The sequence below is a fragment of the Xyrauchen texanus genome, chromosome 10 (assembly GCF_025860055.1).
Source record: "Xyrauchen texanus isolate HMW12.3.18 chromosome 10, RBS_HiC_50CHRs, whole genome shotgun sequence".
Lineage (NCBI taxonomy): Eukaryota > Metazoa > Chordata > Actinopteri > Cypriniformes > Catostomidae > Xyrauchen > Xyrauchen texanus.
In genome coordinates this window covers 11,033,901-11,060,890 of record NC_068285.1, presented here as the reverse complement: position 1 = coordinate 11,060,890, position 26,990 = coordinate 11,033,901, and the positions used below count along the sequence as shown (strand labels likewise).

The 26,990-nt window shown below is 37.5% G+C and overlaps 1 protein-coding gene across 2 annotated transcripts in view; it reads left to right on the top strand.

The window, feature by feature from the left end:
* LOC127650185 (zinc finger protein 40-like) overlaps nt 1-26,990 on the top strand; it is an 82,778-nt gene that overhangs the window by 39,714 nt on the left and 16,074 nt on the right. For both annotated transcript variants that reach the window (XM_052135438.1, XM_052135437.1), the window contains exon 3: nt 23,752-23,805. In XM_052135438.1, coding sequence (XP_051991398.1) covers nt 23,752-23,805 — 54 coding nt within the window. The remainder of the gene's footprint in view (nt 1-23,751; nt 23,806-26,990) is intronic.

Here is a 26,990-nt window from a genome sequence, read left to right as displayed (position 1 = left end):
AGTCAACGGAATGTGCTGCTCCTCTCAGCCGCTCACTGAACAGAGCAGACGCAGCGGGGAAGTAAGACCTCACGCTTGCAGTATTGCCAATATTTGGAATTTGGAAAGTTGCTAAGGTTTGTCCAAAAAGTCGCTAGATTTGTCGCTAGTCGCTTTTTTGAAAAAATGTCGCTAAAGGGGTCTGAAAAGTCGCTAAAAATAGCGACAAAGTCGCTAAGTTGGCAACAATGGATGGACCTGCTAAAAATACTTGGCTACACTTCAAGCTACTAACAAATAGTAGCTAACTAAAAGCTAGATTTATAGCTACATCACAAGCTACTAACAAATAGTAGCTAACTAAAAGCTAGTTTTACAGCTACATCACAAGCTACTAACAAATAGTAGCTAAATAAAAGCTAGTTTTATAGCTACATCACAAGCTACTAACAAATAGTATCTAACTAAAAGCTAGTTGTATAGCTTCATCACAAGCTACTAACAAATAGTAGCTAACTAAAAGCTAGTTTTATAGCTACATCACAAGCTACTAACAAATAGTAGCTAACTAAAAGCTAGTTGTATAGCTACATCACAAGCTACTAACAAATAGTAGCTAACTAAAAGCTAGATTTATAGCCACATCACAAGCTACTAACAAATAGTAGCTAACTAAAAGCTAGTTGTATAACTACATCACTAGCTACTAACAAAAAGTAGCTAACTAAAAGCTAGTTTTATAGCTACATCACAAGCTACTAACAAATAGTAGCTAACTAAAAGCTAGTTTTATAGCTACATCACAAGCTACTAACAAATAGTAGCTAACTAAAAGCTAGTTTTATAGCTACATCACAAGCTACTAACAAATAGTATCTAACTAAAAGCTAGTTGTATAGCTTCATCACAAGCTACTAACAAATAGTAGCTAACTAAAAGCTAGTTTTACAGCTACATCACAAGCTACTAACAAATAGTAGCTAACTAAAAGCTAGTTTTATAGCTACATCACAAGCTACTAACAAATAGTAGCTAAATAAAAGCTAGTTTTATAGCTTCATCACAAGCTACTAACAAATAGTATCTAACTAAAAGCTAGTTGTATAGCTTCATCACAAGCTACTAACAAATAGTAGCTAACTAAAAGCTAGTTTTACAGCTACATCACAAGCTACTAACAAATAGTAGCTAACTAAAAGCTAGTTTTATAGCTACATCACAAGCTACTAACAAATAGTAGCTAACTAAAAGCTAGTTTTATAGCTACATCACAAGCTACTAACAAATAGTATCTAACTAAGCTAGTTGTATAGCTTCATCACAAGCTACTAACTAATAGTAGCTAACTAAAAGCTAGTTTTACAGCTACATCACAAGCTACTAACAAATAGTAGCTAACTAAAAGCTAGTTTTATAGCTACATCACAAGCTACTAACAAATAGTAGCTAACTAAAAGCTAGTTTTATAGCTACATCACAAGCTAACAAATAGTAGCTAACTAAAAGCTAGTTTTATAGCTACATCACAAGCTACTAACAAATAGTAGCTAAATAAAAGCTAGTTTTATAGCTTCATCACAAGCTACTAACAAATAGTAGCTAACTAAAAACTAGTTTTATAGCTACATCACAAGCTAGGCCTACTAACAAATAGTAGCTAACTAAAAGCTAGTTGTATAGCCACATCACAAGCTACTAACAAAAAGTAGCTAACTAAAAGCTAGTTTTATAGCTACATCACAAGCTACTAACAAATAGTAGCTAACTAAAAGCTAGTTTTATAGCTTCATCACAAGCTAACAAATAGTAGCTATCTAAAAGCTAGTTTTATAGCTTCATCACAAGCTACTAACAAAAAGTAGCTAACTAAAAGCTAGTTTTATAGCTACATCACAAGCTACTAACAAATAGTAGCTAACTAAAAGCTTGTTTTATAGCTACATCACAAGCTACTAACAAAAAGTAGCTAACTACAAGCTTTTCTAGCTGCAGTACAAACTACTAACAAAAAGTTTAAATAATGAGCTAGCTTTTTAGTTACACTAAAAAGAAGCCAACTACATTAATGCTATTCAGTAATATCTGTATATAAAAATATATTAGTTTTATAGCTGACATTGTATTTCATTATTTAATCAGAGCAGTTTATCTCTGTTTCAAAAACAGCAAGGGATTTTGAATGAATGAATTTCAAAGAGGCTGAATGCATAAAACTTGAACAAATAAGTGAAAGTGATGAACCGTAATGTTTATGTTTTTCCAGAAAAAGACATGAGACTATCGTGTTTTTGCTACTGAAAATTGGTTTTAAATTTGAAGTGTTGCTACTCCCCAACATTTGAAAATCAGTATTTCTTCTGTGAACAAAGGGAATGGGCTGTGGCTGTGTACTTGATTCTCTGGAACATTTGAATCTTTGTTGGAGCCGTGGTTTATTGGTTTGTGCGAGTGTTCATACGGGTGACATAAGCTGCTTATCCACCATCGGGCCGAACGGTTCTCATACCGTTTCATGCCAATCTGGGCCAGCACGTTAAGGTACTTTTTTCCACTGTGGTATGTAACAGATCGTCTTTTGGCGATGCCGGTGAGAGGTAATCATTGGAGAGAGTGCGGCATGCTCTGGAGAATGATCGCATATTCCAGTTTTTACGACTGCTGTTTTCCCTGGTTTTACTCTGCTAACCAACAGCTAAGACACGGACCATGCCGCACAAACTAGGTTAAAGTGAAAAAGGTTTACAACAATATGCTGATGGCTTGTGTTTACCACCGGAGACAAACATGCAGAAAAGTTCAAGTTCCCAGACTAGCTAAAAAGGAGAGTATTATATGATCAGGATCCAAATGAGCTTTATTTCCAAGTATACTTACACATCCAAGAAATGTGTCTTGGTGACGGGTACGTGATAATAGTATATGAGAATATATTGATGTCATTTGAATTTAAATGAGCTAGATGAAAAAGGCGTGTAGAAAAATAAATGTAGGCTACAAAACTAGTTAAACCATCATAATAATATCATGAAGATACACTAGACGAGGCACCACGTGCTAAAGCCATTCTACCAGCACGGTTTATCACGGTTGAGCACGGTTGGCTAACTGTGTCAAAGATTCCAGGCCGAGAACGGTTTATAATCGTGTCGTACCGTGCTCAATTGGGAGTGCTACTGCAACCGTTCCGTACCATGCTTAGAACCGTTCAACCCAATGGTGGAAAAGGGGCTTTAGGTTCAATTCCAGCCTACATCGTGCTTAGATCCCATTCTACTGTTTGTCAATAAAAGCGGTAAAAGCCAAAATCATAAAATAAAATTGAAAAGGATTCTGTAGTGAAAGCCATTGTATGTGCATTCATGGTCAAAAGACATTCAGTTTACGTAAATGGCACCCCAGCTCTCAAAAGAATGCATTGCCCTTTTCTTCCTTTCATACGGTAATATTAATTTTTGATGAGGGCTGGATTCTTTTGCTTTGCTGTAAGAACGGTTGAAAAAACCAAACCCCTCAGCAGCATAAAGGGACAGAATTGAATGTGCTTTTGTGTTGGTGTGATACAGTCGCAATGACCGCTGCATTCAAGACGAATTCTACGATCCTCTCGCCGAGCAGCTTTGAAAGGAATCTGTGACGGAATAGAGTTTTGTGCCTCCAACGTGAGGCCTGTTTCTTATTATTCAAACTGTCCTTTTGTCACATTCAGATCGGGATCAGATTCATATGCAAAGAGACTGATGCAGAGAGTATGTGTGAGTGAGAGAGATCTTGATTTACTTTAAAAGGGATTCAGAGTGTAAAACAGGTGTGTTGATGTTGGTGCACAAAATGAAATGTATCTTTTTTTGGTCATTTCTGCTTTATCAAACTTTTATGAAGCTCTATGGACATTGCAATTTCGCTTGCCAAGGCAAGAATCATTATTACTAGTGTTCATAATTTTTCTAAACCACAGTCACTTCAACAAATGCATTACATCTATAATCGTACAAGTTTGATATAAGTTTATGAAGGCCTTTTATTTCGTGACATTTAAGGTGTTGGTTCACAACGTCTAACAGTGACTACCTAACGCCTATGTGACTTTTACAGGATTTTTAACTAACCAATGAGGGTCTTTGGTTGAACTGCCAAAATTCCCCTGATATAAAACATTAGCAGCTTACAAAATGAGAACACGGGGGATTTCCAAGTGTTTTTTTATTTTCGCACTTGACTTTAAATTCAGTCACATGTTGATAAAATACACTTGTGTGTTTTAAAAAGTAATGATATTTATATGTATATGAACTCTTAAAAAAATAAGAGTTCTTCAATGGTTCTTTGAAGGACTTTAAGTTGAGAGAATAACCTTTTTAGCTTTATAGGGTTCTCAAGTTTTCTAACTGAAAGTTTCTGCTATGGTATCTGGTCGTAAAAACCTTTTCTAACTGTAATCTTTGTTTTTATGAGTTTATAAACGTGCACATGCATGCAAAAAAATTTCCAGCACAATCGTGGCTGAGTTTCTTGTTTCCCAAACCAAATTACAATCTGCAATCTTGTTATCATGACTATTTAGATCTCAGATTAGGTTGTGTCCTTTTCCAAATGATGCACTGATTGAAGTGACACATTGTTCCTTTGGCAGGCATTGTGAATTTTCAGCAGTTCTGTCCAGCGCAGAATACCGTTCACGAAGGCTCTGGAAAGATGAGATTTTGTGTCACTGGAGTGGTTGTTTTTTATCTTTTATCTTTCAATCAGAAAGTTCCTGGTTGAACCTCACAGACATTTTCAAAAGCATATTTCGTGGTCATATTTCACCCCAATCTCAAAAGAAAGAAATGTATAAGAAACTGAAGCCTATTTTAAGACCATTTTAGTGTTGTTTTTTTTCAGTGTGACTATTTTAATGATTAAATAATTGTAGTAATAATTAAAGGTGCTTTAGGGGGTTATTGGTATTGAGGGCTCTCACAGGCTGGGGGAAGAAGCTATTGAGCAGTCTGGTAGATACCCATAAGATGGGAACTTTATTCATGTTAACATGTTTCATTGTGACAAAATCGCTTACTTTACAAAATTTTAAAACTTTGTTGTCATGACAACAGGGCTGGGCGATATGGCCAAAATTGTTATCACGATAATCTTTTTCATATTGTTTGATATCTATATTTATCATGATATACATTTACACATTGCACTTTCTTTTTTATTATTTCAAAGTTGATGGAAGAAAATAAGAAAAATGAATTCTAAACAGTCAAAATAGTCTCTACAAAACTGCACAGGGGGTCCAGAGACGGCCAAAGCGTTTATCAATTGAAAATGAATGTTAAAAGATCATCTGTTTGTTCTGAAGCATAGTGACAGCAGATTCAGATACCCAAGTATGGGGAATAGAAGCCCTTGTGACTGTGGATTGATGCTGAATGTGGGTTCAGGGGTGTCCCGAGGAAAAATTTTGAAAATGTTTTTTAGAAAATGTAAAAACATTTGTATATTTTCATTAAAGTGAGAGACTAGTCTACCAACTAGTCATTTCAGTCTTTCCTTATCCAATCCAGACATCTAATTAATGTTCACAAAATTAGAACCGAAATCAATTTGTTTATTGGATTTGTTTATTATTAAAGGCTCATAACATGCTGATTAATAAAGATACATTTAGAAGGGACAAACGTTTTGGTCTAAAAGGTGCTTTGAAACCACGTTAACTCATACGGCGCTTCATGTCGACACACATGCAGGGAAAAGAGGCAACGCGTGCGGAGCGGGACAGGGCAGAAATGAGGCATGTTTGGTGCTAGAGAACAATATTCAAGATTACATCACAGAAAGATCAGAGCTGTTGTCCACATCACTGTTGTTCTGTCGCGCTCTTCACTAGAGACGATGAGAGGACGCAACCGATGTCATGAAGTCTTGCGGTGCGGATGGAATCAATCCGGTGTCCGACGTAACCTAATTGTTAGCAAGGCAGCTTGCATTAGCAAGTTCATCCAGTCTGACCCTATGTTACCACTGGCGCGTTGTGAGCGAAGCTGAGAGCGGTTTCAATTCATTCCTATGAAAGCCGAGCGTCATGCTTGCAAGGTGGATCGTAGGATTGGCAGTGGTGCGGAGCGACTCTCTCCTAGCGCTGCGAGTGCCTTTGAGTGGATTTTGTCCGCCCCAGTGGAAATGCAGCCTAAGAAAGCCGAACTGCTTGTGTTTTAGTGACACGCAGTAAATATAAAAAATTCAAACTTTTGAAACAGTGTATATTTTAATGTTTATGTTCTGTCTTTCTGTAAATGCAATATTTGCTTTTTGGAAGGACAAGTAGAATTTTTTTTTTTTTTTTTTTGGTAATCAGTTATGCCAGAAATGCTGTCGACTGAGCTTAACTTTGATTTAATTCATATGTATAACTTCATGTCACCACTTGTGATTTTGGAGTGAAATATGACCCTCCAGTCCTTTTCAAGTGGGAGTGACTGGGAGTCATCTGTCGAATTAATCTTTTAAATAACGTTTTCATTAAAATCCTAATGATGATTAGTATTTTAGTCATGAGAATTCCCCGCAGTAGGATCGGCCCAGGGCTTAGAGGGTTAAACCCGCCAGAGAGAGAGAAAGCTAAAAGAGCAGAAGTTCATGAGAGAGGAATTCATAAAATAGTGATTGTGTGGGATCGCTAGAGGCAGAATAGAACAGGATCGCCCACACTGAGCCAGAGCGTTAATCATGATATCATCTGTTTGTTTGGTCAGGAACGGCTTGGCCTGCCTTGACAGGGATTCCCCGCTCACTTCACAGAGACACCGCGTGACTGTGCGCGCGTGTGTGTGTGTGTGTGTGTGAGACTGTTTGGGAGAATGCCTGCGGTGCGCTGTTACATTTATACAAATGCCTCCTGTTTTGTGGAGTAAAGGGTGTGGTTGGTTTAACTAGGGAAGCAAGAGTGTATATAGAGGAAACACACACACACACACACACACACACACACACACACACACACACACACACATTGGTGGGGTTATCCTTATGAGGACTCTCCATAGACAATTATTTTTACACTGTACAAACTACAGATTCTATCCCATAATGTTGTGTTGAGCACCCCTATGTGCATCATCTTTCTATTCTGATGAATATTTCAAGATCAACTTGTCATATTATGTTGCATTTGAACTCGTTTGAATCTGGAGAGTCTACTGTAAGTTATATGTCATTATCTATGTTATATGTATGTTTCAGGAATTAATAAGGAAAAAAGCCACTCTTGTTTATTATATTTATAAGTGTCAGGGGGGATTTCATCCGCTAATACTCACTGCAGTTTGGCCTCTGAGGAAAAACATTCGCTCATTGTATTTTACTAACTGAGAACTTTCCAATGATATATACAGGGTTTTTCCTGGCTCAAAACGAGGTGGAGTTGGTACCATACTGATCAAAAAATGTTGGCTTTGCGTTAATACACTCCTAATAACCTGGCAACTGAATACTAGTGTTAGTTTCATCAGCTGTTTTTTTTTTATTTAGTCTTAATCCTGTGTCAAATGTCCTTTTTAGTTTTTATCATATTCAGTCAAACTTATCCTATTTTTATTTATTATTTTTTATTCAAGTTTTATTTGAAAAAATCAGGGCATTTGAATGTAGTTTTAGTCAATGAAAACTGTTGATATTTTTAGCCATAAGAGTATACTTGATAAGCATTTGTCAATCTAGATCCAAAACCTAAAATATATACACACACACACACACACACACACACACACACACACACACACACACACACACACACACACACACACACACACACACACACACATTTTATTGTTGTTGTCATTTTAGTGATATTTTTCACATAAGATTGATCTTATCATGATGATCTCATCAATGATGCAACGCATTGTGAGCTGCAGACAGCGGGGGTGAGAGACGAGCGTCTCCGTGTTCGAGTACATATCAGCCGGCGAAACTTTAAGTGTGTCCCGGTCTCGACTTCTGCTCAGATTGGGTCTCTTCTGCGAAATAAAGATATATCGCCACGCTGTTTCTATCAGACACGAGCTGCAGCGCTCCTCTCGTCTCGCGTGTCATCATTATAGTTTTATATGATCTCAAGTTACGTTAAATGACATCAAGCGACTATTTGACAACTAAATTATTTTAATTATTATTGCCGAGATTTGCAGTTACAAATGAAAATCCACCGAGTGCAACGCTTGTTAGTGTTTTCCATGAAGAGTTTTGTAGAAAAACCCTGTATATAACACATGGCTATCTCATCTATTTATGGTTTTGCCAACTACCAACTATGGCAAGAATATAATTGTTGTGATAACAGTTTTGCAAATGATGAGAACGAAACAGTTCTTGTATGTCAGCAAATTAAAAAGCATTATTTATGAACTGGTAGGATCAGCTATATGCATTATAAAGCCCAGAGTCTAACCTTTATAATGACACCTATTTTGTTCAGATCAAGCTAGTCATTATTCATTTATTATGTGCAGGGAGTGCCCCAAATTGGACTGGTATAACTCAGTACAATTAATCCTTCTATCAATTGAAATAAATATATATATATATATATATATATTCAAAATATGTTTAAAATTGAGTACATAATTACTAAAAAAGAAGTTGATAAAAAGATCTAATGCAATATCTTGTGATAATATGAGAGATTTATAAACCATCTTAGTGGGCCAAACATTTTTGACTGGGAACACAAAATGTATTCGGATAAAATGGTGGTGGGGTAGTGGACTAAAGCACATAACTGGTAATCAGAAGGTTGCTGGTTCGATCCCCACAGCCACCACCATTGTGTCCTTGAGCAAGGCACTTAACTCCAGGTTGCTCCGGGGGGATTGTCCCTGTAATAAGTGCACTGTAAGTCGCTTTGGATAAAAGCGTCTGCCAAATGCATAAATGTAAATATAAAACGAACACATCACAAGGGTTCATGTTTACTTGTGGTTTTTGAAACCGTGTGTATTTTTCATTTGTGGGCACCTTTCACTTCCACTGCAAGTGTCTTACCGTAACCGTGATTTTTGCTTTTGCGAAAGATTAATTTTTTGTTTGTTTTGTATTTTGGGGTAATCAGCATTATGCTACAAATGTTGTCGATTCAGCATAACTTGTATTGAACCCAGAACATTCCTTTAAAACCAATTATGATTTTCCTCATAAACGTAAGGCAAAAAAAAAAAACTACATTTTGTGACTTTAATGCGAACGTTATGATTTCTGAATTAATTTGTACTCTGTACTTTTAATTATTTACAGAATTAATGCATCATGGTACTTTGATATATTTCCTTTCATGTATGCTGATATAAATAAAATCATTATATTACAACAACTGGCCACATATGTGTGTCTTTTTTAACATCCATGGGTTAAATACAAAGTAAGGAGAATCTAATGGGAGTCAGCATTGGGAAAAATTGGAATGACAAAAAACTTAAAAGTAAAACGTCAGGATATTTCACCATAATGAGAATTTGGTGGGAAATGTGTTTTAACACAAACACAGAACATCATGTTCAAAATATTAGCACAGGACAAAAAGAAATGGTGAACATCGTGTCCTCACTGAACAGAGACATGGCTGTGGTTGTGTGTGTGTGTGTGTGAGTGAGTGCGTGAGTGAGTGTGCTCGTGTGTGTGTGTGTGTGTGTGTGTGTGTGTGTGTGTGCGCTTGTGCGTGTGCTGCCTGCTATAAGTGCCAAAGTGCAATGAGTGAATGTGACGTTATGGGAGGTGACAGGGAACAGCTATTCTGCTGTCAGTCAGACAGACGGCTGCCCGAACTGTAAACAGACAGACACACACACAGATGCACACTGTTCCAGATCGCTCTTGATACATTTTATTATCGTGACACAATGAGGAAATAAATACTAACTTCACTGAAATTTCACACATTCAGACATGTCAGCTGTGGCCAAAGAGAACAGGTTTGTCAACCTTTAGTCTCTCTCTTTCTTTTTATTCTTAAACTTATCAAAGGGTTGCATTAGTGATATTCTTAATTACAAACCAGATTTATTTAGAAAATATTTATTATCATATGAATACGTTTCCACCAGATACAGTTTTAAAACACTTCTGTTAAGTTTGTTTTCCTTTTTGTGGGTTTGGCAGAAGATATAATGTGTGTGTGTGTGTGTGTGTGTGTATGTATATGTATGTATGTATGTATATATATATATCAAATAAATGATAAAATAAAATGATTTCATAGTGAAATGGGATTCAACAAGATAAATGTAGGCTTGGACTTATATTCATCAGGAGTGGATGGACATCAACCAAAACTGATGGTTTGTAATAACATGGACTCATGAAATGTGCACAATAAGACTACAAATATGTACTGGAAAAGTAAATGGATTCAATATTGATGTGTTGATTTCAGCTAAGACATCCCGCTTTTTTTTTTAAATAATTTTATTTTATAATGTGAACAATTTGATCATATATATATATATATATATATATATATATATATACAGTAGGAATATAATAATAATAATGATGATGATGATGATGATGATGAAAATAATAATAATAAAATATTGCAGTATTAACAGTCAAAATGAGAACAGGCCAAAATGATAAAATACAGTATTCTTAATATTTTAATATCTATGTAATATTGTTCTTGTGCACCAAACACTTTTAGATTTACTCACTGAACACACACTTTTAAGGGACTTAAAACAGTTTTTGCTGGGTCTCAGCAGGACATTGCTAATGCAAAAATGTTCCTTGTTGAATTTTGGGATTTTGGTGCAGATATTTGCTTTGTAAATGTATTGTAGTATGGACCTTTGGAACATTATTTTATAGAAGTTCAGCTTCGTCCCTCTTCTCTATTTCTTTAAAAACAGTCCTTTATATGGGAACTCAGTGGTGTGAGGCTCTTATGCACTGGTTTGTTTCGTTTCCTCTTTTTTGGGAGGTGAAAACTTTGAGGGCGCTTTGCGCAAAGACGCTCGACGGCCGAGGCTTCCCGTCTCCAGTGGCGTGATGATTTCTTGCACAAGAGCAATGGCAAACTTTTCAGAATTGATTTGAGACATGCAACACACAAACCATCATCTGTAGTATGTATCCTCATATGCAAGTTTAAAGACCTGTCTGTGTGTGCGTAAAGATGCACAATGCATAAAAGTGACTCCAGCCTCTTCTTCGGTCCTTCTGTTAGACTGTTTAGCATTAGTGTTCATTAATTATTTAACACAACAATTCTCTCAGGTTTAATTATTCATCAATGGCTGAACTACCTGTGAATGAGATTTGTGTGTGTGTGTGTGTGTGTGTGTGTGTGTGTGTGAGAGAGAGAGAGAGAGAGAGAGAGAGAGAGAGAGAGAGAGAGAAAACAATGAAACGTTCATTGACATTCACAGGGAAATTTATGGAGGGAATTGGTGTGAAAAATGTCAGCATGAAGCTGAGTCATCTATCCTCCAAGCAATGACAGAGCGAAAGATTTATTCATATTCAGGCTGTATGAAAAAAATATTAGTGATATTATCAAAGTCTTTTGAAAACACACAATTATTTTACCTTAATAAATAATTGTATTATTGCTCATTATTCCATAATAGCTAATACTTTAACATAATAACTAAATAAAGGCCTAAGAAATGATCATAATAATGAATGTGCATAACAAGTAATAATAACAAATATTAATTATTATAAATATTAATAAATGTATTATATTTTTTGTTGTTGATTCTTAAAACATGTGATATAATAATAAAACATATTATGATTATTTTCTCATATTATGGCTCATTATTGTTCATAATAACTAACAAATAATTGTAATTTAATAATGATAATTATAGTAATAATAAATACATAAAATAATAGTTTAAATTAATAATTGTTGCTGTTGTTTTTTATTCTTAAATATATAATGTAATAATTATCAAAAGTAATTTAATTAATTTTGTATCATTATTATTATGTACAATTATTTTTTGTGTTTATTATGGCATATACATAATAACTAATAGGCCTAAGAAATGATAACTAATATTTGTTATGCCTAATAATAATAATAATTATAATAAAATACACAAATAATTGTAATTAATATTAATATTAATAATTGTTTTATTATTATTACTATTATTGTTGTTAATGATGAGAATTAAAGTATGTAAAAATACTAAGTATTATTATTATTTATTTTAATACTATTTTATTATTACTATTATTTATTTATTTATTTATTTATTATTAGGCATACTTGTTATTATTATTATTATTATTATTATTATTATTATATGTGTCTCATTACTAAGGCAAGCATCACTTTTGCTTACACTTGAGGTTATGGCTTTGCTCAAAACGCCTATAGTGTTAAAATTCAGCATGCAGCTTGTGTTGAATTAGTTTTGCATGTCACATTTTCTTAAGAAAAAGTACAAATTTAGTTAAATATCATGAGCTTTGCTATCTGATGGTCACACTGTGTGTGTTCTTAGATTATAGAAGAACAAATATAACTGTAGTCAAGGAGGCCGTGTGCGTGTTTGTCCTGGAGATGTACTGGATACATTTTTCACCAACGTGCCCACGCAGACTTCACCATCAGCACCAGCTCTGTCTATTGCTGCATCCACCCACCAGTTCCTGTGGGGGCAGTCTCGCACCACGTGTGTGTGTGTGTGTGTGTGTGTGTGTGTGTGTGTGTGTGTGTGTGTGTGTGTGTGTGTGTGTTTGAGGAGCAGAAAACAAATATTACTGATTTGAAATTGTTCTTGTTGGGTAAGAAATATAAGGTGATTTGCACACTGTTACAAGTAAACAAGAGTGATTTGATGCACAGGATATCTTAACCAGTGTGGGTGGACCGTTCAGGTCATGATCCATTAGTGAGTTGATTAATTTTCCTTTGCACCTTTAGAAATGCCATCACCATTGCACACACATTTTGTTCTTATAATTGTTTTAAGAGCCTAGTAAACAATTAGTTCACCCACAATTTAGAATTCTGTCATTTGCTCATGCTCATGTTGTTCCAAAGCCGTAATACTTTACATGCTCAATTACACTTAATAGTAAAATGTACAAATTATATTTCGCACATTACATCTGCCGGGCTTCCAGCTGTAGAAACCGGAAGAAACTAAAATCAGCTAAACCTGTAGTAAGCACTGTACAAATATGGACCAATGAAGCAGAGCTGGAACTACAAGCCTGTTTTGACTGCACTGATTGTAATGTTTTTGAGGCTGCAGACACAGACCTGGACGAGCTCACGGGTACTGTGACATATATCAGTTTCTGTGAGGATATGTGCATTCCTACTTATTTAAAATACAACAAAGACAAACCATGGTTTATAACAAAACTCAGGCAGCTTCATCAGGCCATGGTTTATAGCAAAACTCAGGCAGCTTCATCAGGCCGAAGAGAATGCTTACAGAAGTGGGGATAAAATCTTTTACAATCAGGTCAAAAACAGACTGGCAAAGAAGATTGGAATGTCTAAAAGAAGCTATTCTGAAAAGCTGTAAAAACAGTTCTCAGCTAACGAATCTGCATCACTGTAGAGAGGCCTGAAAGACGTTACCAATTACAAGACACTGTCCCCCAACACTGTAGGAATCAACAACTGGCTGATGACCTGAATGTGTTTTACTGTAGATTTGAAAAGCTCAGTCACACACCCCACACCCGCTCCAACCTTTACATAACACAAACATGTACACCTCTTGCAACCACCCTCCTCCCCTCTCCTGCTACTCAACCTGCACTTAAGATCTGTGAAGAGGATGTGTGCCGGGTCTTCCGGAAACAGAAGACAAGAAAAGCACAGAGCCAATACAGTGTTTCACCCACTTGTCTAAAATCCTGTTCTGACTAGCTGGCTCCCATCTTCACACAGATATTCCACAGATCACTGGAGAAGTGTGAAGTACCCTGCTGCTTCAAATGATCCACAATCATCCCCGTCCCAAATAAATCCCAAATCACAGGACTTAATGACTACATACCTGTCACTCTGACGTCTGTCATTTGTTGACTTCAGTTTGGCTTTTAACACCATCAACCCCACACTTTATGGACTAAATTAACCCAGCTCTCTGTTCCTGCCTCTATCTGTCAGTGGATCTCTAGCTTTTTGACAGACAGGCAGCAGCTAGTGAGAATGAGGAAATTCACCTCCAGCACATGTACAATCAGCACTGGTGCGACCCATGGATGTGTGCTCTCCCCACTACTCTTCTCCCTGTACACAAATGACTGCAATGCCAAGGACCCCTCTGTTAATCTCCTGAATTTTGCAGACAACCCTACAGTCATCGGTCTCATCCAAGATGATGATGAGTCTGCATACAGAAGTTGAACAGATGTCCGTCTGGTGCAGTCAAAACAAGCTGCAGCTGAACATGCTCAAAACAGTGGAGATGGTAGTGGATTTTAGGAGGAACACCCCAACATTAACCCTGCACTCCATTCTGAACAGCGCTGTGGCAGCAGTGGAGTCATGGGCACTACTGTTTCACAGAACCTGAAGTGGGAGACCCACATAGACTCAATTTTGAAAAAAGGCCCAGTTGAGGTTGTACTTCCTTCGTCAGCTGAGGAAGCTCAACCTGCCACAGGTGCTTCTGATACAGTTCTACTCAGCAGTCATTAAGTCTGTCCTCTGCCCTTCTATAACTGACTGGTTTGGTTCAGCCATGAAATCAGACAAAAGAAGACTTCAAAGGATAGTTTGTACAGCTGAGATGATTATTGGCACTCCCCTACCCACCCTGCTAGAACAGTACACATCCAGAGAGATGAAAAGGGATGGTAAAATCACTCTTGACCCCATTCACCCAGCACACTTCCATTGGCTCTGCATTTGAAACCATTTCTTTTTATGTCTCTCTCCTTCTCCGTCTCTCTCCCTCTTTTTGATTCCAGACATCTTTTTATTGCCATGCATTATTAAGAACATCCTCAGGCTCAGAATAATACTCCTTATCAATAGTGTGCTGTTCTCCACCACTGACTGAAGAATCATCAACACACACTCACAATAACTCATCATTACTCCCTAAAAGTGCTGCTGTTATTAGGCGTAAACACCTAGAAAGACGAACCTTTTAAAAGGTTTTTGGAGCACACATGCAAAGTGAGCTTCAGCGGTGGTTGACTCTTTAAAATTTTCATTTTCATTATTTTTTACAGGGAGTAGTCTGTTGAGGTTCATCTCACGCAACACAAGTTGCCATTTGCCATGGTCGCCTCTTAAGGCAAACACGAATTTTGTGCACTAGCATCTATTTGGCGATTGGAAAATATGTTTACTGAACTGTTTGCAAATACAGTTGAAATGAGGAGGAAAGGTTACAAATTATAAAACCGTGAAAAAACATTTGGACAGTAAATTATGATACAGCTAGTAAAGATTGATGATTGTGTAAGTGACTCTCAGACACTGCAGAATCTTCCAGTGAAGTGTGTGTGTTTATGTTTATGTTTGTTTGTGTCGGTGTGTGGCCTCTGACAGTAATAAGGAGGGGAAGGTTACTGACTCGGCTTCTGGTAATTGGCTTCCTAGCTTGTCTCCTGCATGCTGATTGGAGGCTTAGGCCCATCTGCGTTTCTCGCTAACCCTTTGAACTCTTGTTATGGGCCTTTCTGGACTGGAGGATGGCCATTTACACGCTTTACCATTGTAGACCTTGACTTCAGCTGTTGTTTGTCATCCAGCAGTGTGCCTTGTGTTTTCTGTTGTAGGTTGTTTAGCCAGTTAGAGTGCTCCCAAACAAATGTACCTTGATTTTTTGAAAGTGGAGTTCATTTTACTATAAATTTACGGTTGATTTCTGAACTAAAAAAACTTCCTTGGCAGTCCTAAAAGACTGTTTATTGAAACTTGGCTTGTTCCAAACTTTTGCAACATTCTGGCTCGAAACGGGGAAATACACAGTGGTGGCCCTAGGCCTTCAGTTCAGTTAATGCCATTAAGAAAACACTGTTTCACAATGATTAAGACACCTTATGGATGTCATACATTACGTCGCAGCCAACTAATAATACCAATTGGCATTTTAAACTTGAAAGGACACTGAACGCACAAGCAAGCCTAATTTTAACTACAGCATGATTGTCTAGTGAAATATAGAATGAAATAAAGAGTTGGATACGTCTCTCGAACTGACATTCAAAAATCATAATTTTTCATATGAATCTACCAAGGAGGACTATAATTCCTGGAAAATGTTTGAATATTTATATTCACTAACATACACTGAAAATTCTTGATGTTGCTATAACACTGCAAAAAGCACTTACCAGTTTACTGGAAGTGAAAATCAGCCTACTTTCCTGTTTAATAAATTAAGCGATCACGCGGTCATACAGAATGTCTCGATTAATCTATAAGGATATCTTTCTTAATGGCAATAACGACAGTGATGACAGCCGCCTCCATCATGATCTCGTGCGCTTCGCTTTCGAATTACGTACATCACTTAAAGCGTGATTGCGTCACTCAAGGCCAGCTAGAAGGCCTTGGCTAGGACTCTAAAAGACTACACCCACCAAGAACATATAAATCAATCTGATTGGCTCATGAATCCGACAATATGACATTAGAAATGTGAAACAGTTGTCACACTTTTCTTGTAAACATCAAGGAATAAATTCTGATTGGATAAACTTTTTGTTTTTCCCTATTCGTTTTGTAGATTCATTCGTTGTGGAAAGCGATTAACAATACATAGGCAAAAAAGGTGAATGACATTGACAGGATGAAAAAATATTTATTTATTAGGCACGTTATGCTAGCAGAGAAGGCTTTGCTGGCCCTGAGAATTCGCCACTCGAAATACATAATCGCCTACATTTAAAAATAAACAAAACTTGGTCTGCCCAGTCACGGCAAAGTCATAAAAGTAGGATTCATATTATTCCAAAAACCAATGAAAAGGGTAAAATGTGGGATGATCTTGTGCAGCACCTACAGCTCTGCATATTATTCTGACGAATCCAAATGTTTGAAACAAGGAGTGTTGGGTAAGTTACTCAAAAATGGGGAAATTTTCATGGGGAAAGGAATCACATTACAGGTTACTTTGTTACTTTCTTAAACGCTTTTCACAGAAAAGTTTTTGTTTTTCCACTCAATAAATTTAAAATAATGTCTTTATTTCCTCCTTGGTCATTGTTGCTGTCTTCATGCACTCCACACCACATGTTTCTCTCTTACTGTGACTTTTAGTGACTCTTCAGCTGTAACAAAAATGCAAACAGACGTATGTATAAACAGAATTCATGTTTGAAATGTTTATAAAGGTTTATAGGTTGCATAATATTCTTTAGCCAGTGTGATTCCCACAGTGGGACATTAAAGCAGATGCTGTCTGGTTTGACCATATCTTTGACCACGTGCAACACGGCAAAAACACACATGGTCTGTTGAGCGTGTGTACATTTCACACTCATTTAGTGATCTACTGTTGCCTAAAATCAGGTTCCGGCAAAGTGTCCTGACTTTCTTCTTGTGTGTGTGTGTGTGTGTGTGTGTGTGTGTGGGTGTGTGGTTTACAAGCAGTCAGCCCGAGTATGCCACAACAAGTCCTACACTATCAGGCAAATTACTTTAACCTTTTGACACCCACTCTGTTATTTGATCAAAACATGTTGTGTGTAAAACGAACAGCTGCATAACACTGCAGCAACCACTGCAGACTTCATCTGCAACACGCAGAAAAACTGGATGTTATAATAGATTGTCATCCAAAAATATCTCATCTATTATTTTGTTTAGACAAATCATGTTACAGATATTTTTCAATCTCTCTCTCTCTCTCTCTCTCTCTCTCTCTCTCTCTCTCGCTCTGTTTATATAATAGTAATTTATGATTATATAAAAGTCATATAACTAGAATTTTGATGTAGGTTGAATGACATCACGCAAACATGGCGGCACCTAGGAAGATGTATGCAATTAATGAAAAAACTGTTTATGCAAATGAACTTTTTATGTGAATTAACTTCTCTGTTGATAATCCTACATTTGCATAACAAATGCTAGCATTACCATTTTGTTTCCTTATACATGATCATTTGCACATCGTTTAACAGTGTGCTGTATGTTCGAAAGCCGGAGATATCCAGTAGGAATATCCCACACCTGTCTTTGAAAGGAACGAAGAATACGTTAACTCTAAAACACAACTCAATCTACAGGCGAGCTCCAAGATGTCTTGTTTACTTGTGTTTACCAGCTCTTGAATATCTTTTATAGACGCAATGTCAAAAACCTCACAAAAAACATGTGCACCCTGTCTCCTGGAAATTGCGTAAACTCCTGTTTGCTCAATCCAGGAAGGTCTCAGTGATGTCCTTCAGGTGGTACAACACCAGTCTCTCATATTACTTCATGACTACAGACGTCAGAGTGACGGTTATGTAGTCATTAAGTCCTGTGATTTGGGATTTCTTTGGGAAGGGGATGATTGTGGAGCATTTGAAGCAGCAGGGTTCTTCACACTTCTCCAGTGATCTGTGGAAGATCTGTGTGAAGATGGCAGCACATCTGCCATTCAGATTGGAACAAGTGGATTTTGCCAGCTCTTTTTCATGAAATGAAGCAAGCTTTCTAATTATGATACTCTTTGGTACAGGTACACTCAGTTAAACTCTCATTTAAAATGTGTTCATGTGCATAAATGCCACCCACTCATGTACTGTTATTTATATCCCCTTGCTGCTCATATCGCCACGGCCATTAAAACCGGAGCTCGGATTACATTAAATCTTCATTAGACTCTGTGTCATTACCACACATACGCTAACATCTAATGAAATCTCCTGAACCATTCAAGGTGAACAAAATGTGTTCCTTCAAAGAAGCAAGTTGCTTAGGAATTCCCAGTTGTTATGGCAGCATTAGGGGAATTCTCCGCCTGGTGTTGTCCTTTTTTGACACCCCTGTGGGGGCAGCTGTGTTACCAATATTTCTTGCTAATTGTTAACAACTGTGCTTGGAGCTGGTTTGGTCCACAGTCTTGAATTTTGTGCTTGGAAGGGAAATATTGGAGGAAAGAAGGTGTGTGGGAGAGTTTGATTGATAGAGGGTTAGAAGGGAAAAGATAGGAGAAGGATTGAGATGGGGATGGAAACCAACATGGCCCTCGTGATAGAATAGTGTATCAATATTTGGGTTGCGATTCAATATTTTTAAGATGTTTAGTGGAATTTGACATATTGCAATCTTTTACTCAATTCTCTTTCATCTTCATTGGACTGCTGTGCTTTGCACAACAAGTGCCGAACAGTTTTACTTCTGAAATGTTCAGTTCTTCTTTCACTTTGTCATGAGGTGTATTTCCTGTCAGGGTGTTTATGTTTTTTGTGGTTGAGGTTAAAAAACCAGAGTCATGTCTCTACACATGAAGCATTGCAGTCTGACACTGTGACTAAACCGGGCCTCAAGCCTGTTGAAAAGGCTCTTGTCTATTGAAAACCATCTTAAACCAGCATAAGACAGTTGCTGGTAGTCTTAAAGTAGCTGGTTTAAGATGGTTTAGCTAGTCTCCCAAATGTCCCAAATCCTTCTAAACCAATCCTAAACCTAAACCAAACCATAAGTAGAGTTAGAATTAAATTTATCGTAACCTCCGGTGTGTCTCAGAGATCAGTAGCACCTTAGGGAATGGTGAAAACATTTGAATTGATGCAAAAATGTCTGATGAGGGATATCGTTTGTCAGTAATTCGGCAGAATGGGGTTGATTTCAGTGTACATGAACATTTGGAAGCAGCATGACAATTTCTAATGTAATCATGAGGGAGTGGTGGTGGCATAGTGGGCTAAAGCACATAACTGGTAATCAGAAGGTTGCTGGTTCGATCCCCACAGCCACCACCATTGTGTCCTTGAGCAAGACACTTAACTCCAGGTTGCTCCGGGGGGATTGTCCCTGTAATAAGTGCACTGTAAGTCACTTTGGATAAAAGTGTCTGCCAAATGCATAAATGTAAATGTATTCATGTTGGTTAATCTCATTGGTAGGACAGAAACCCAACACAATTAACTTTGGAAAGGTTTTTCCTATAAGAGGCCTCATCAACAACAGTCTTATATTTGAGGCCATTGTGTGTTTGTTTGTGCACAGTTAAGAGAATGGAACCTACATCTAAATCCTTTTCACCAAGCTTTACCCCGAAATATTTTGATATTATCTGAGAGTTCCGTTTTTATCTGTATTGTAATAATGACTCGTTTACAAGCAAGACTTTTGTAGAGTCTAAACACCATCTCTTCCAAGCAATTCTAGGACAGTCATAGTCGGACAGTTGGCGTAGGGGGTTCTATTTGTGGTTCATTAAGTAATGGTTGCCATCTGATCCCTGGCATCCATATGATTGCTCAGAACTGTGAGAGTACAAAGACTAATTCTGGATGTGTGGTTAGACCGAATCCCGATTGGTTCAAGCCTATAAATGGCCACGTTGACTCCGTATCCTGAAATCCCCAAATGATAGTACATGTGATGTGATGGTGTTATAATTGGTGATGACTGTGATGCAGTGCAGCTTAGGTGGTTTAAAGGCAAGTGAAGAGTGATGTGATGTAATGGAAGACACTAGAGAGGGAATAAGAGGAGTTTCCATCCTTAGGGTTTAGATTAGCTCTCTGGAGAATAGAGCAAGTGCAAGCTCTCATGGATGTACGGACCATGCTGACGTTGGCCAATGCGGTCCTCCCTTTATCTCTCTCTCTCTCTCTCTCTCTCGCTCTGTCTAAATGGTTCAGATGACCTATCCTCTTCTTTGATGCCTTTATATAAAGGTGTCTTAATGCCAAAATGGTAAGGAAACCTCCATTGGGGAATCTTGCACTGTTTATTGTCCACTAGTTTCAGCCTCAGCCAACACACCCATGACCACTCGCAGTCCATCTACTGACCATCTGATATATATTGCACACAAAATTGCAAGCTCTAATCAGTTTGCCCAGCTGCATCACAACTTCCAGTGGTCAGGTTTGCACAGCTTTAAACCTATATCAGTATGTCAGGTTTGTGGCTTCAAATCAAATCTTCAAAAGGATTTTTTGTGGGAGGTTTTCGGTAGCAAATATTCTAATAGCACTAGATATTCAAAAGCAGAATTGTATTCGACTTGGTTGTCTGTCTATGATTAATGGGGTCCAATTAGATTATTAATGGTAACTAATAAACCTTTAAAGACAACCCTGCCGTGAGATTGTTAATCAATGGTATATGCTTGTGCTGAAGCCATCAGTCTGTGTTATTTCATCTTCATTTTAATAAAATATAATGTTTAATAGTGGTTTCTGGTAAAGAACTACCATTAAACTAGGATTGTGAATCTTGAAGGAGAACGATCCACCAAATGGATTATAATGGCCAGCAAAGCACACCAAACAAGCTCTGCAGTGACCGCCCACTCCCATGACGCACTGTGAATGATGCATTCAAGTCACTCTCCCTACACTCTCAAACTACGTATATATTTGCATATATCTGAATATTTGACATAATATTAAAATGGGTAGTTCATATACTTTTTTTAACGGTCTTTATTCGGTTATGTCATTCGAAATGCTTCATGGTGTTGTTAATTCCCTCAATGAAGACACAGTCAGAGTCTTGTAACTTTTGTCTGATTTTCAAATACATTTGCTTGTAATCAAAGTTGGTCAGAGCTGATTCAGAGTTGGTTCATGGCTTAGAGAGAGTGCTTGTGAAGTAATTTGACATCCCTATTGAAGAAATGAATGGAAAATATACTTCGAAATCAAGATGGTTGAAAAAGTGGGCAGGCGTTGTTGTTCTGTATTAGCCAATAATGTTTAGCGCAATTATGTTGATATAGTGTTTGGTGTATGTACCAGTTTAGTTCCACTTTTAATGCTGTTGAAAGGTTGTTTTAGGCTTTACCTTTTTAACAGGGTTTAGTTTTATTTTCAGCAAAACTTTCCTGATACAAAATGTTCTGATGCTGTTTATCTTGCTCTTTCAATAAACAGTTTTTGTTGTGCATTACATGGATACATGTCTGTTTGTCCCTGTTACTGTGTTTTCATCAGGCCTTGTGTGGTGAGGGATGCTGGATGTGGGTTGAAGGGAACTTGGTAAGATTGGTTTATGTAACCGATTGAGTTTGCAGAGAGAGAGAGAGGCAGTTGTGGGTGAGATTGAGAGGGTTAATCAAGGGTGTGCCTTCATCCCACTCATAATGGCATAACATGAAATGACCTGAGTCACTGGGCATCCCCCCTCTCTCTCACAACTCCACCCAGTGAAAGACTGCAGTCCGTTCTTGCTATTCAATCCCGCTACGCTGATCCAGTATGTGATGAACAGTTACCACGAGTTTCACTGCTCTGCAGCAAGCAAGGATTCTTTCCGACACTTGTTATGGATTTCACCACACAGCGAGGCATATGTTTTGAAAGCAAACCAGTGTGTACTCATGCTTTGTAATGGGGTTTTGTGGTCGAAACTCACCATGCCAGTGCGTTCTGGTTTTGGCTGCTCTGCTGGCGTTCATGTCCTCTCTCGAGTATGTGTGTGTGCTTGTCGGTCTTATATAATAATCTGTAATTACATTCCAATATTGGGTATATTCTCAGTGTGCGTTCATCCCTCCCACACTGTGAAGAATAATATGAATTATGAAATGTCTGCTATCCCTGTGAGATGTGGGGAAAAGTTTTGCAGGTTCAGTTCAGGGCAATACCCTAGAAAAGATAGATTCTTCACAGAGTCCAGATTATATTTTAGGCTATATTATATTATTACATGTCTCTTGAATATTTGAGTCTGATTGGTCGATGGTAGCATTTTGTGGTCAAATTGTTTTGTAGCCTATAGCACAATGACAGTATGCAGTATAACTGTATAATTTACTGATGATTTATAAACTAATGATAACTTAAATCAATATTTCATGTCCATTTATTTATTTAGTGAATAATAAATCATGTTTATGCATTTTTATGTGCTATTTTTAATAGTTTTTTTCTATGTAAACATGCTCTAGATGGACATATTGCGCCACATATCGCTGTTTTTTAAGTATCTTGTGCAGGAGCAAGTAAAGCAACTTTTAAATTATTATTGTTATTTTTTTATGTGCGAGAACGTGTTCTGTGTGAACGATCCCTAACAGTCAGTAGGCCATACAAGATACTTGACCTGATCACATTATTTTTCTATTTAATTTAATTATTTTTCTATGCATTTATTTATTTAAATTTTATTTGATTTATATTCAGTTTGAGATGATTTAGAGATGCACTAATATGGAAATATGCTTGGCTGATTATTATTATTTTTATGTTATGGCTGATATTATAAATGAATACTGTTTTGTCTGGTGTTTATTATTAAGCAGATACATTCAAACTAAATTAAAAAATCATGTACTAGAAAACATGGTAAGTGTATAAAATATTTGTAACCTGTAAAACTGTTACAATAAGAACGGTTCTTAAAAATATTATTTGTTTACAATATCAACCAACTCAATTCAGGCCGATGCGTATAATTATAATAATAATAAAAAAGTAAACATTGATTGATACGGTTGCTGATGTCATGCATCCCTAGTATTGGTAATATATCATTATAATGATATAGTATATTGTCTTCTTTCATCTTAGATGTGCTTACTTTTTGAAGCTATATTTAAAAATACTAAATTGTATCATAATATTCGCTAATTACTTCTTATTCGTTTGGATTATCTCATGTCTAAATGAAACTCTCTCTCTCTGTTTCAGACAAAATAGAGGAGGCACAGAAGGAACTCAAAGACCCCAAAACTGCACATAAAGGTATGATTCATCGTTTAAAATAAAGCTTCTACCACTCTTCTTTTCAAATGCTCAACAGGAAGTGTCTCCCTCCTTCTCCGTCTCTGTACCAGAGCATGCAGTACCTGAGCTATTTCTCTCGCTCTGAAAGGTATGAGCACATTTGTGGCTTAAATGGTGAATTGCTTGGTGTCTTTGTGCGGCAGTGGAATCCGTTCATTATGATGATCACATTTTAAAGGTAGCTTTTATTTTGGTTGGGATCCAGCATGGTTGGAATGAATGAGGCAGTCTGCTCAACTAAGAATAGTTTGCCCAAATATAAAAATGCTGTTTTCATTTACTCACCCTCATGGCGTTTTAGAGGATATGTTGGGTGTCCTTGCAACTCCTGGAGGTTCTGGCACCTCTGCCAACGCACACAAGGGCAGCACTACTGAGCTTCCACTATGTAATTAAACCTGCCACACTGTACACCTCAGCAGCTGACAAGTCTTGAGTTTAACCACAAAAAACACAAGCACATTCATTTAATAGCCATGTTCCATGTTTAACCAGCATTCATGGAAAAATAGCACAGATGTTGCATAATACACTGGAAAAAGGAAAAGATTCAGTGTTAGATTATGTAAAGGCAAAAAGTGAATTGGCTATTGTAGACGTGGTTTATTTGAGTGCTAAATGGACAAGGTACCATGGTAATGACATGATTTTTGGGACAATGTACTATGATAATACCATGAAATTCTTTTGAAGTATCTAGGAGTACAATGGAAATACCACGGTACATGAATGAGGTAATCATTCAGCGCCATCGTGTTTGGGTAGTTGTGGACATGCAATACTTTTGGGTCCTGCAATGTGACATTATATACTCCTTCTGAAACAATTCTGAACACTATTTCTCATTCTTTCATAATTACTATACATGCAGCTTTTATGACCTCAACTTAATTCCATCCATCCATCCATCTTCAACCGCTTATCCAAAGTTGGGTCGCGGGGGCAGCTGCTCCAGCAGGGGGCCCCAAACTTCCCTATCCCGAGCCACATTAACCAGCTCTGACTGGGGGACCCCGAGACGTTCCCAGGCCAGTGTGGAGATGTAATCTCTCCACCTAATCCTGGGTCTTCCCCGAGGCCTCCTCCCAGCTGGACGTGCCTGAAACACCTCCCTAGGGAGGCGGCCAGGGGGCATCCTTACCAGATGCCCAAACCACCTCAACTGACTCCCTTCGACGCAAAGGAGCAGCGGCTCTACTCCGAGCTCCTCACGGATGACTGAGCTCCTCACCCTATCTCTAAGGGAGAAGCCCGCCACCCTTCTGAGGAAACCCATTTCGGCCGCTTGTACTCGCGACCTAGTTCTTTCGGTCATGACCCAGCCTTCATGACCATAGGTTAGGGTAGGAACAAAAATTGACCAGTAGATCGAGAGCTTTGCCTTCCGGCTCAGCTCTCTTTTCGTGACAACAGTGCAATACTGCCCCGATTCTCCGGCCAACCTCCCGCTCCATTGTCCATTAACTCATGAACAAGACCCCGAGGTACTTGGACTCCTTCACTTGGGGCCATACCTCCTTCCCTACCTGTAGTATGCACATTCATTGATCAACTTAATTGATTAAATGGAATACTTGTGTGTTTGAAAATGCATTTGAGGCACAGCAGGGTGAACTAGAGAATGCAAAACACTGATTTAAGAGTGGAAAACCTCAGAGAAATGGTGACCAGTCACTACACAACTTATTTTTCCTTTTGAATTTTACATAGATTTTTACCTCTTGGAGTTCTTGGAGATGGACATTAATTAGCCAAATATATCACTATGGTATTATCACCTTGTACTAAATGTTAATAATCCATTGAAGTCTGTGTTCATGTAAGGAAGAGCTACTGTGGCACCAGAATGCAACTCATCTAAGAATACATCAACCTCTTCTCTAAACAATAGGAGGTGAACTCACCAGCTCATGTCCATCTTAATCCCTGAATCCGTTAAAGGCAGTTAATTAGCTCAGAGCTCGGATGTCCTCATATCCTCTTTCTAATTTCTCTAGAAACGTTTAAGGAAGTTTGTCTGTTAATCACAGTATTTCAGTTACAAAATACAAATATAAAGTTAAATTGAAGTCTTTTTCTTCCTGGGGATTTCCTTTGGCATCCAGGAAATGATGACTGTGTTGATCTTTTGCTAACTGCTTCTCTCCAGCAACCAGTGCCAAACAAAGTAAGGAAGGGAAACCCTAATAAATGCAAGGTTGCCACAGATGTTTGGGCTTGGTTACGTGTTTTGTAACCATTTGGCGTCAGGCACACAAAGAACCTTCAGTGTAACTTTAAGACTACAGGGAATCCAAACACAGCAAATGTGGTCAACTTTGTGAACAAGTTGCAGTTTTGTCCGGCCCATGACAGGTTTCCACCACTATATTGAGCGATTTGATTTCTGCCAGATGTTGACATAGGTGTTCAGGTATTATTGCCCTCATATATTGGGTATGTGGACCACTTTTAATTAAGGACGGATTTAAAGGCGCAGTTAAAATGAAAACGATGTTGTTATTTACTCATTCTCATGTTCCAAAGCTTTATGCTTATATTTTTCCAAAGAACATAAAGGTGGACATTTTTGTAAAATGTTTTCATACAACAACAACCCCTAAAAAGGACAAAAAAACACAATAAAAGTAGTCCATATGACCATATGTGTTATATTCCAAGCCATATGCTAATGTTTGTTGATGCAGCATTTTTGAATCTGGATGCGATAATTATCAGTGAATAACAATATAACAACATATATTGTGGTCTGTTTCTCACACAAAGCTAATGTATGGCTTTAAAAGACTTTAGAGCATGATTTGTATGGACTACTTTTTTAGTGCTTTTTGCGCCTTATAGAGCTTCACAGCCGTGGTCACTATGAACTGTCATTGTATTGAATGAGCTTCATAAAGGTTCTTCAAAAAACTCTATTTTTGTTTTCTTTGAAAAAAATAAAAACAACACGATGGAAACATTTTTTGGGTGAACAATGCATTTAATTCAATACCACAAACTGATTCATCCATGTAAACATCAACACATGCCATTTTTCTGCCAATGGATTGTGAGATTGTAGCAGAACAGAACAAGGTAAGGCTCATCCTAACTAACAGTTGCAGTGGTGAATGAAATGTAGGAAGAAATAGAAAGGGAGGGCT